At 45.5% G+C, this 12,423-nt stretch overlaps 1 protein-coding gene across 14 annotated transcripts in view; it reads right to left on the reverse strand.

Annotated features, from left to right (window-relative positions):
* Positions 1-1,536: 1,536 nt before the first annotated feature.
* The window catches only part of LOC128835124 (polyamine-modulated factor 1-binding protein 1-like), a 99,865-nt gene continuing 88,978 nt past the window's right edge, over positions 1,537-12,423 (reverse strand). For 8 of the 14 annotated variants that reach the window (XM_054024519.1, XM_054024530.1, XM_054024525.1 and 5 more), the window contains one exon: positions 8,916-11,579. In XM_054024519.1, the coding sequence (XP_053880494.1) occupies positions 11,447-11,579 (133 nt within the window). In that variant the 3' untranslated portion in view covers positions 8,916-11,446. Of the gene's footprint in view, positions 1,979-3,544; positions 3,747-4,943; positions 5,009-8,915; positions 11,580-12,423 lie in introns of those variants that run through there. The other 6 variants (XM_054024528.1, XM_054024521.1, XM_054024529.1 and 3 more) reach the window with 4 other exon arrangements.

The raw sequence follows: 12,423 nt of genomic DNA on the forward strand, positions 1-12,423 counted from the left end.
TAGTCTGAGAAATGTTACACTAGAAACTTAAGAAACTGATTTGTTTGGGTTTTTAAACTAATTTGTTCATCCTTCCACGATCAGAACAAGATTTTTCAGCTTTAGTCCTTTGCTAATATTGGAGGCAGTAGTGAAGGTAGGTGTTGCTGATGCACTGTTAATGCAGAGTTGTTTGCACATCATGAGCTGGGATTTTTGTGTTGCTGTATACTTAATATGGAATGCTGATGGATTTTTACGTGATGCTACTCAGAAAGTGACTGTAAAATGGCACTTTCTTCCAGTGCTTCCATTCCATGCTAGATGTGCGCATGCCACGGGCACTGGTTCTGGAGATTTTTTCCCTCAGTAGTATCCGTTGGGCCATCTCTAACGCCCCCTGAAGTCACGCGCATATGTGCTGGTATATGCCGTGTTGGGCCACTTGTCCTCCCCCAAGCCAGTGATGGCACCACCGACTCCGCCTAGAGTGCCTAGTCCAGTTCGGGATCCACCACCAACTCCTGCAGCCAGCCGCAGGACCAGACGTTTTCTGGTTCCTTCAACCTCGGAGGCTTTCCAAGCAGCAAAGGACAAGCTGTCTCCTCTGGTCCTGTCAACTCTGCAAGGACCCCGGTCAACCAAGATGGCAAAAGACAGGAGAGAGGAAGGAGCGTTGAACTCCTTCCTGGCACCGGCCACCTAGGCACCTTCTAGGGACAAGCCTTCCATGATCCTGACATAGTGATCGTCAATTTGCCGCCAGTCCCCGGATGCCTGACACCGCCTGGAGACAGAAGTGGATACTACTCCTCTTCACAGTCCGAAGAGGAATCTTTCTGTCCACCCAAAACCTACATTCCACCGGACTTTGATATCGATGCAATGGCTGTACTGGAACCCTTGGGAGTTTCCCCTGGTACTGGCCCACCTTCCCACCACTCATACTCAGTGGCTTCAGAAAGTCAGGCTACCGGCCCTTCTCGCTCAGCACCGGACCCTGACTCTGGTACTGACCCCGCTGCTGATGTCCAAAAGGTGGCCCCAATGGATGTGGTGGAAACAGAGGAAGAGGCGGGAGCCCCTCCTCCAGGGTAAGCCACCTTCTCCTCATCTATCCAGATGAGGCGGTTGCAGGACCTAGTAGCCTGCGCCCTCAAGACAATTTCAGGGCCCACCAGGACCTCCTGAAAAGAATTGCCGCAAAGCTGGATCTGGAGGTTGAGGAGTTCAAGGAGTCAGCATACAACCGGATCGATATTCTGGCAGCAGTTTCTTCCTCCAGAGTGGCCTTGCTCATCAACAAAGCAGTGATGGGACCCATCAAAATGCTGTGGCAGACTCCTCCTTCTCTGCTCCCCCACCTCAAAGAGGGCAAAGAAGAAATACTGAGTACTGGCAAGTGGGTTCAAATACCTTTTATTTGCCCACACCTAGGGTCCTTGGAAGTTTCGGCACAAATGAACGGGACAGACAGGGGCAGTCAAGTGCTACCCCCGAGAATAAAGACGCTAAGAGACTAGACCTTTTTGGATGAAAGATTTATTCGACAGGCAACCTCCAGTTACATATCTCCAACCAGCAGGCTTTGCTGGGGAGGTACAATTTTAATCTATGGGACTCATTGCCCAAATTTAAGGACTTCCTCCCACGGGAGTTGAGGCAGAAGTTCATGGCCATCCTGGAGGAGGGCAAGAGTGTGGCCAGAACCTCCCTCCAGGCAGCTCTGGATGTGGCCGACTCGGCGGCCAGGACTATGGCATCTGCAATCACCATGAGGTGTTGTTCATGGCTCCAGCCTATGTCACAAAGTTCAGCAGTCCATCCAGGACCTCCCCTTTTGAAGGCTCCTCACTGTTTTCAGAGCAGACTGACTTGAAACTTCATGGGCTCAAGCACTCTAGAGCTGCCTTTCCCTCCTTTACACGTCACTAGCTTCCAGGAAGCGCTTTAGGCCCCAGCAGCCTTCCAGGTTCATGGAGCCTTCCAGGCAGGAGCCCTACAAAAGAAATGGGAAGGGTTACAAACGATGCCAACCCCGCCCTTCCACCTAAGCCTCCCAATCGGGCTCTCACAGATACTCCGGTGGAGCCAAGCAGGCCTTTCGAAGGTGCACCTGAGGGCTTTACACCAGTCTCCAATCCAGATCCGCTCCCTCCTTTGTTTTCGGCCCAGCATGGTCATATATAACATCGGACCATTGGGTCTTGAGTACAGTAGCAGTCCGGTTACACCCTTCAATTTTCATCCATCACTGTCCCACCACCCACCCCAGTCCATCTTCAGGGACCTGTCTCATGCGCAACTCATTGCCCAGAAGGTGCAATCCCTCCAAAATGTGGGGGCCGAAGAGGAAGTTCCCTGAGACAAGAAGGAAGGGGTTTTACTCCAGGTATTTCCTAATGCCAAAGGGGGCCTATGGCCCATTCTGGATCTTGGACCTGCATCGCCTCAACAGATATCTGAAGAAACTGAGATATTTGCATTGTCTCTTGGCCTCCATCATTTCCCTCCCTGGATCCAGGAAACTGGTACACCGCCTTCAACTTAAAGGATGCTTATTTCCACATCTTTATCTTCCATGGTCACAGGAGATTCCTCAGATTTGTAGTGGGTCAACGCCACTACCAATTAACTACTCTCCCCTTCCACCTATCAGCAGCCATAGGGGTCTTCACAAAGTGTATGATGGTAGTAGCAGCCTTCCTCAGGCGCCAAGGCATGCAAGTCTACCCATACCTCGATGACTGGCTGACCAAAGGTCGGTCGCAGGCTCATGTACGGCACAGCATCAGTACAATCCAGGCCACTTTCCAGGTGCTGGGTCTGCTGATAAATGAGAAAAGTCAACTCTGGTCCCAGTTCAGAGAATAGAGTTAATCGGGGCAGTGCTTGACTTGACCCAAGCCAGAGCATTCCTGCCGGATCTGATATCTGAGATCACGGTCCACCCAGTAACGACTGCTCAGATCTGCCTCAAACTATTGGGACACATGGCAGCATATATTCAAGTAGTACAGTATGCAAGGCTGCGCCTCAGGCCTTTCCAGATGTTGCTGGCATCAGTCTACTCCATGAGCAGACTCCACTTAGACTCAATAAGCGCGGTCCCGCCTTTACTCCTCACTTCCCTGGGCTCATGGAAAGACCCAGGATTGGTAATGAGGGTGGTACCTTTTGTTTCCCATCAACCGTCAGTAGCCTTAGTCTCGGACATGTGAGACCTACAGTGGGGAGCCCACCTCAACAATCTCAGAAAGAAGAACTCTCCCTAGATATAAATGTCAGAGAACTCAGGGCAGTGCACTTAGTTTGCCAAATGTTCCTTCCCCAGATCTCAGGCAAAGTGGTGCATGTCCTAACAAAGAACACCACATCCATGTTTTACATCAACAAGCAGGGAGGGGCTCAATCTTCGACCTTGTGCCAGGAGGCCCTCTGGCTGTGGGACTTCTGCGTGAAACACGCCATTCACCTTGAGGCAACACATCTCCCGTGAGCCTGTAATATGCTGCCAGATCAACTCAGAAGATCTTTTCCTCTCACCCTGAGAGGTCCCTTCACCTGGAGCTTACCAGATCCGTCTTCCAGAGGCAGGGGTCTCCCCAGATGGACCTGTTCGTTACCAAGCAGAACAGGAAATGCCACCAGTTTTGTTCACTGTGCAGACATAGCCCAGGCTCTCTCTCGGACAGCTTTCCTGCTGTCATGGGCAGACGAGCTCCTCTATGCCTTTTCCCCCGATCTCCTTGGTTCACAAGGTCCTCCTAAAAATCAAGTAGGACAAGGTGAGGGTTACTCTGATAGTCCCAGCGTAGCCATGTGAACATTGGTTCAGCACACTCCTGGAACTCTCAGTGGCACCTCCACTTTTGCTCCCACTCCACCCAGACCTGATTTCTCAAGACCATGACCAGCTGCTTCACCTGAACCTCGCCATCCTGCACCTGACTGAATGGATGCCACATGGCTGAACCCTGAAGAACAGGCATGCTCAGAACAGGTCTTGCTAGGTAGTAGAAAGCCTTCCACCTGGGCTGCCTACTTGGCCAAGTGGAAATGTTTCACTTGTTGGGCCTCTGACTGGGGTCTCTCTCCATCTCGATCTTCTCTTCAGTCTATCTTGGACTGTCTGCTCCACTTAAAGCAGCAAGGTCTGGCACACACATCTGTTAAAGTTCATTTAGTGCCCATATCAGCCTTTCACCCTCCAGTAAGTTGCAGATCAGTTTTCTCCCGTGAGATGACAGTCCAATTTCTCAAGGAAAGACTCTATTCTCAGGTTCACAAACCAAGCCCCCCATGGAACATAAACCTGGTCCTGTTGAGGCTCACGCATCCTTCTTCAAGCCATTATCATCTTGGTCCCTACTGCTTCTTTCCTGGAAGGTTGTCCTTCTGGTGGCAATCACCTCGGACAGCAGGGTCTCTGAGATCAAATCCCTAATGTCAGAACCACCCTACACAGTGTTTTTCAAGGACAAGGTCCAACTGTGCCCCCATCCGGCCTTCCTACCAAAGACGGTGTCGCAATTCCACAGCAACCAGGTCATTTTTCTACCTGTCTTCTTCCCAAAACCTCGCAAGACCTCTGAGGAATGTCAGCTTCATATGTTTGATAGTAGGCAGACCCTTGCCTTTTATATTGAGAGAACTAAGCCCTTCCGCAAGTCCATGCAACTCTTTGTAGCAGTGGCAGAAAAGATGAGGGCTACCCACGTCAACCCAAAGAATTTTGTCTTGGATAACCACCTGTATCCGAGCTTGCTACAAGCAGGTGAACGTTCTGCCTCCAGCCATCGTGACCGCTCATTCCACATGTGCCCATGCTTTGTCAGAAGTATTTCTCGCACAGGTACCAATCCAGGACATCTGCAGAGCTGCAACCTGGTTGTCGGTTCATACCTTCGCATCCCACTATGTCATCACCCAACAGGCCCGTGACAATGCCAGTTTCGGGAGAGCAATGTTGCAGTCAGCACATCCAGGAACTTCGAGCCCACCTCCAGGGGTACTGCTTGTGAGTCACCTAGCATGGAATGGACATGAGCAAGCACTTGAAGAATAAATGGTTACTAACCTTTTGTAACTGTTGTTCTTCGATATGTGGTGTTCGTGTCTATTCCATGACCTACCCTCCTACCCCTCTGACGGAGGTATCGGCAAAAAGGAACTGAGAGGGTGTGGGTCTGTGGCGCCCCTTATACCGGTGCTTATGCACACAACTCCAGGGGGCGCTAGAGCTAGCCCAATGGATACCATTGAGGGGAAAATCTCTGGCAACGGTGCATGCGGCGCACACACACCTAGCATGGAGTGGACCTGAGCAACACATCTTGAAGAACAACAGTTATGAAAGGTTAGTAATCATTTTTTCTTACTCAGCAACTGCTGTTCCTGTGTTCAGAGTTACATCTGTTGACTGTAGTGATTGATGTCTCTTTGCCAAAATAGCTCTGGGAGAGTGAGCTGCATTCAGATTTCTTATGCATCACAACTGTTCATGAGTTTCCAATCTGTACTAACTCTAGTGAAGGCAATGGGGTTGTTCTGGGTAATGGGATTTGCCCTCACAATGCTATTTTTAATGTCATTCAAACTATATAACCACATGTTAAGGAGTTATTTTGAAAGCAGATTTTAAGCATCAAATTTTGGGCTTCTCAATCTTTATCATCCTTTTCAGTTCTTCTAACATCCAAAAAAACCTGTGAAACTATTAGTACAAATATTTCTCTAGTCTTAGGACTGTGTCTGTTGAAATGGTGGATTTCTGGACTGGGTGAATCAAAAGTATGTTGGGTTAATATACTGACATTTCCCTGCTGGAGACTGATTCAAATCTAGCTTTGCTCACAGAAATGTTTGTTTTGTCAGTGATGGACTCGGTTTTCACAAAAACATTATCCAGCTATGTCTACTTTGATGAAAAGACTGGAACAGCAGAAATATTATAGTAGTAAGAACCTGTATCACTGTTTTTTGTTTTGTTTTTTAATCCATGGACAGTTAACTCCTGTCTCACTTGCCTGTTTCCACTCACTTTAGTTTCTTTTTTTAAAGGTAGTGTTTCTTGTCACTTTAGTTCTGATATGCTATGCTACGATAGTGAGCTCTCAGTGACATCAACCACTGTTTTAGGAGAGAACTGAAGGACTGCAATTCAAATACCCTGGGCTTAGTAAATAAGGTATGACTTCACTGACATAGCATACATTAAATAAATGTATTTAAAATGTAATCTATTGTTTGGGATTCCATCAACACTAACATTTTTCAGCTCACCTTTATATCTGTTTCTAGGTCTTTATGCTGAATGCTGGGCATAGTTGAAAATTAAGGTTTCTTATCATCCTATCCTCAATTTTCTGCACAAAATCAGGAAAATTGGTCATTAAATTAATTTAAATTGAACAGTGTTTACTACTTAGAGAGATCTAAATCCAATCATCAACTGTAAAAAAAAAAATCATATTATCCCCTTCACTGCTGAACTGAAAGTTGCTACAATTTTTATTTTTATTGAAAATGCTTTAAGTACAAATAAAGATTCCAGTAATAACTAGACAGCAAACTCCACACCTGCCCTTTTATGTTTGTACTGCTGTATCTTTTTCTTTGATTATATTACTCTCTTTAGCAACTTAATATCTTTAATAGCCATGTAAAGGGAGACACACAGACTCTTCACAGAGAAAGAGGTAACTAGCTGGTGGATGACTGCTGAGAACTCCTTCATTTCTAGACTTTCAGGAGGCTGTTAGGGGATACTATATGAGGGATGAGGGAGGGTTTCAGCTGCTTGGAGTAGGCAGGGCAGGATTTGCTCCACCCTGTCCCCTCTCCCTGCTGCTTGGAAGCCATCCACCGTATTGCTATCATGATAACTATTAATGGAAGGATGTCAGATTGGAGAGAGGGCTCAAGTGAGGGTCCATAGGGAGCTGTTGTGGGTCCACTGTTGTTTAACATCTTTATTAATGACCTAGATGTAGAACTAGAGAGCAAACTGATCAAGTTTGCAGATGACACAAATCTAGGGGGGAGGGTTGCCAATACTTTGGAGGATAGAGCTAAAATTCAGAGGGACCCTGATACATTGGAGAACTGGGCTCTAGACGACAAAATGAAATTCAACAAAGACAAATGTAAGGTGCTACCCTTAGGGAAGAAAAACCAAATGCACAAATCCAGAAGGGGGGAAACTGGCTTGGCAGCAGCACTGCTAAGAAGGACCTGGGAGTTGTGGTGGATCACAACCTCAACACGAGTCAGCAATGCAATGCTGTTGCAAAAAAAAAAAAAAAAAGCAAATGCAATTTTAGGTTGCATTAAGAGAGGCATAGCATGCAAATCACAGGAAGTGATAGTACTGGGCCCTGGTTAGACTTCAGCTGGAGTACTGTGTCCAATTTCACCAATGTATAGAGAAACTGGAAAGGATCCAGAGGCAAGCAATAAAGATGATGAAAGGGATGGAATGCAGCCATATGAGCAAAGGCTGAAGGAACGGGTATGTGTAGCTTAGAAAAGAGGAGATTAAGGGGGGATATGATAGTAGTCTTCAGATACTTGAAAGGCTACACAAAAAAGATGAAGAAAAGTTGCTCTCTTTTGCTACAGAGGACAAGAAGTAAGGGTTCAAACTACAACATAGCAGATTTAGATTAAATCTCAGGAAAAACTTCCTAACTCTAAGAACAGTAGAACAATGGAACAGACAGCCTTGGGGAGGTTGTGGAAATTTCTTCACTGGAGGTTTTCAAAAAGAGGCTGGAGAGCCATCTGTCGTGGATGGTTTAGATACAACAAATCCTGCATCTTGGCAACGGGTTAGACTACATGACTCTTGTGGTCCTTTCTAACCCTATAGTTCTATGCCTTTTCCACCTACCAGTTCTTAATCTAACCCTTGCACTAGGAGCCAGTAGTTATGTTGGGAGCTGAGACCAGGAGTGGGAGGAAAGTTTAGATACCATGCTGATTAGGGTACTAGATGTATGCAGTAGACAGCCGAAAGCATTTGGAAAGAGTCTGGCATTAAACTGGCCACTAGGGCTTTTCTGGTGCTCAGTTCAGAGGATGGGAAGGTGTTGGGAGTAGAAGTAATAATATTTATTGGAGAGAGAACAGGGTGGGAAGAAAAGGGAATGGTACTGAAAATGAGAAGCAATTGTCTTCATTAGCTTGGTGCTGAATTCCTAAAAAAACCCATCCTCACATTTTAAAATGCTCATAGGAAGGGAACATTGTATACAGTGTTACCAGATTTGCCCGTTACTTTGGAGTACCCTCATTTATTCGGGTTACTCTTCTGGGGGGCGGGGTTTCTGTAATTCTATCAATGTACTGCTTGTGTCACTTGTTCTTATACGGAACTCTACTTCTTCCTTCTGCAAGTCCCCTCCCAAAGGAGCTATCCTGCAGGACCTAGGTTCCCTAGGGTTGGATTCTTCCAGCCCCAGAATCAGATGAGCACGCACACACACTCACTAACAGAGCATGTCTGAGAGGACCGGGTTAATCAGCACTCCCAAGCTGACCCCTTATATGTCCCTGGACTCAGTAGGCTGGGTCAAGCAGCACTTCCAAGCTATCACCCTCATAGGCCCTTGGATTCAGCAGGCTGGGTCGAACAGCACCTCCAAGCTGTCACCTTCATATGCCACGGGCACCGCACTGGAATAGAGCACGCCTGAGCAGGCTGGGTCGAGCAGCACTTTCAATCTGCCACCCTCATATGTCCCAGGTTCAGCACGTCCTATCCCCACTTTCATATTACAATTGTTCTGGTAGTAACCCACTCGATGAGCAAAGCTCACGGGATTTTTGGGCGCTGCAGGGATCTTTAGCTTAGGTACGAGGACCGTTGCTGCAGAGTGAATGAGGAAGCCAAAAGAAAACACGAAGAGGCGGGAGAGAAAGAAGCAACCAGCTTAACCATGAAAGTTATTTATTGCCAGGTGGTAACCACAGGGGAGCCAAATAAACAAAATAGTTATAATATTAAATCTAACTTAAATTTGATTATAAAAGTCAGGTTTAAAAAACTATAACTCATCACACAAGTCAGGGTCAGAAGGCTATACCTAGAGAGAGAGAGAGACCTGGGTTCTCACCACTTCCTGAAGCTTGAATCGATCAGGGTTCCCAGATGGTGGCGGTAGCTAAGGGTCCGTTGTGCTGGAGACAGGCAGAACCCTCAGCACGATCAGTCAGGAGAACATGAAGTCCCAATTAAACTGATGCAGATGTTGGATTCAGGCATCAGAACACTTACTTGAGCATGGGTAGGAGTTTTTGTAGGGAAAGAACAATGGTTCAAGGGAGAACACTAGATTTGTTTATGGGTAAACTGATGGCTCAAGGGAGTATACCAAAGTTGTTTTGTTCAGGCTAGACAGTAAGTATTAATAATTCCTGGCTATGGGTGATGTTCCTTTGAGGGAGCTCACAATGCAGTTAGGCAGCTTCAGTATTTTGTATACCAATAAAGGATTAATTACTAGAATTGGTCTGATAACTGCTGAGCTGGGTGTGGGTTCATTAACATCTGGAGCAGAGATCCCCCATCATGCAGTGCTTCCCTGCTTTTCTGGTCCCAGAGTTCTGGGCGGTTCTTGCCTTGGAATCTCTGTTCTCCATTCTGTATGCTAATGGAATGCCTTCCTGTCCCATCCTTGATTCAAATGAGGCTAGGGGAGTTTCCTTAACCCTGTCACTCTTGTCCGGAGGGGTTTAGGTGTGTCTTCCACTGCCTTTTCATTGCTTTTTGTAAGTCTTTCTTCTGATCGGCTTTGGTTCAAGCAGAGGCTGAGGTGGGGGAGGGGAAGGTCTTTCGTGAGTCAAACAGGCTGGATACTGCGCCCTGGTTCCCCAACAACACAGAGCTGACAAGTAACAAAGGTTTGAAACCTCAATTTCTGAAATAGGTATGGGACATATTCGTAGATTCTAAGGCCAGAAGGGACCCATTGTGATCATCTAGTCTGACCTCCTGTGTAACACAGGTCATAGATCTTCCCCAGCATAATTCCAAACTCATAGTACACATAAGCTGCTGAAACAGGATGTGATGTAAGTTTCCTTTACTATTGTTATACAATATAAGCTCCACAAGTTGTTTCAACAGTTCAGCATTTTCACCAAAATAAATGCATAAAACAAATGAAGGGGTTCTACAGAGCTACCATAGAAAGGTGGCAAGATGTGTTAACTCCATGTTAATGTGTTCATTAATATAGAAAGTATTTAAATAGTTGTCTAATGATCTATTTGCCTCAGATACACAGTCATTTTGATGGCTGCAGCAGTACAATGCAGAACTGTATAACAATACAGAAGAATGGTTTCAGAGTAGCAGCCGTGTTAGTCTGTATCCGCAAAAAGAACAGGAGTACTTGTGGCACCTTATATGCATCCGAAGAAGTGGGCTGTAGTCCACGAAAGCTTATGCTCTAATAAATTTGTTAGTCTCTAAGGTGCCACAAATACAGAAGAAATATATTAGATGTACTACTGAAGCATTCATTTCTGACTGAAGTCAGCATCAGGTAATTTGTTTAAATTATCAAGCTAACTATCTTTTATTGGTGTGCAGGGTAATCTTAACGGACATGTTTTTCAGCAGCAGGAAACTCCACCGGAAAAAAGTTGCACAACATAAACCCCTGAGGTGCAGGGTCCACATGAGTATAAATGAAGATAATTTCACTTATTAAGAACCTTATGCTGGTGCCTTGTATGCCCATGTCCTCTGACATCAGTAGAAGTTTTGGGAACCTATCTAGGTGGTATGATCCTAAAAGGGAAGAACATTGGCAGATCACACCAAAGAGCCCAACTTTGTAACATGATGCCTAAAATGGCAATGAGATCTGCATTTAGGTACCTGATGCCCTCCAGCCAAATTTTCAAAAGTGGTCACTGATCTTTGGGTGCCTCAATTTTTAAACACTAACTTGACACCTTGGGCATGATTTTTCAGAGATGTTGATGTAAGTGTTATAAATATAAGCATCCACTTAAATACCCATTTCAGGCACCTGAGTGCTTGAAGTTAGGCACACAAGTTTAAAAATCAGGCGTCTACAGTATTGGATTTAATTATGCTCCCACTGATCTCTATGAGTATGTTTACGCTGCAATTAGACATGCACAGCTGGTTTGTGCCAGTTGGCTTGGTCTAAGAGGTTGTTTAATTCTGGCATAGACACGTGGCTGGGGCCCAGGCTCTAGGACCCTGCGAGGTGGGAGGATCCCAGAGCTCAGGCTGTAGCCAGAGCCGGAATGTCTACACCACAATTAAACAGCCCCTTATGCCTGAGCCCCATGAGCCTGAGTCAGCTGGCATGGACCAGCCACACTTGTCTGTTGCAGTGTAGACATACCCTTTGAAGCAAGAGCAAACCCTGTTGTGAGCTGTTACATTAAATCCTGTGTTTTGGCTGGATAATAGATCTGAGTTTCAGTTTCTGTCTTCTGAATTTACTCCGCATTTCCTAAGCGTTCTTCTTATATACGGTATTGCTTCTTCCAGAAACCATCGTCTTGTGTACATAAGTAGCATGACATCAAGTAGAAGGTTACGTTCTCTCTTCCTTTAAGAACAAGATGATTACATCACCACCTTTTTGTATATCTGAATTAAACAATGTTAACAATTGCTACTTACACACAGAGAATTTTAACAGAAAACTTGATTTTTTAAAAGAATATGTGTTTAAAGGGCTGCCTACATTGGAGTAATTTAATTTTTGTGTCTCACACTGATGTTTAGCCTATAGAATGGCAGGAAATGAAAACTGATACCCAATGTGAGTGTAGCTGATTCAGATATTTTAAAGGTCAAAATATCAAAAATGGTTTCTCAATTTGTACCTACAATTTTATTCACACACACAAATTTGAGCCAACAGAGTATTTGTGTGCACAAAAAGAATTTTCCAGGCCTACTGACCATTACATGACTTTAATCACACAAATGCTGTTTCTTGCAGGCTCAAATGCAATGTGTAAAATCAGCGATAGAGATGGGGTTACCTTGGAAATTTTGGTTATGGGAATCTTTGCAACTGCAGTTAAGATTTAGGTAGAGCTGTGCTTGCCGACAGCCCTATTCTGAATTCCACAAGAACTCAAAATTGTCATTGTCTTCAGTGGAGTTTCAGGTGCTCAAGGAATGTGTGGGATCAGACCTATGATTTCCCACAGCAGTACAAATGCCTTATACCCTGTAATTTTGCCTGTGTTTAGCAGGGAAAGCAGGGACAAGGTGGGCCAGACAAGTTCTGTCACTGAAATAGAAACAGTGCTTCAGAGTTGCCTGACTTGTAGACTTTGATTTTGTATTATATTACAATAGCGCCAAGAGGCCCCAATGAGGGGCCCCATTGTGCTAAGTGCAGGGCAAACACACATAAAGACACTTTCAGTAATTTTAGG

This window comes from Malaclemys terrapin, chromosome 3, assembly GCF_027887155.1.
Source record: "Malaclemys terrapin pileata isolate rMalTer1 chromosome 3, rMalTer1.hap1, whole genome shotgun sequence".
Lineage (NCBI taxonomy): Eukaryota > Metazoa > Chordata > Testudines > Emydidae > Malaclemys > Malaclemys terrapin.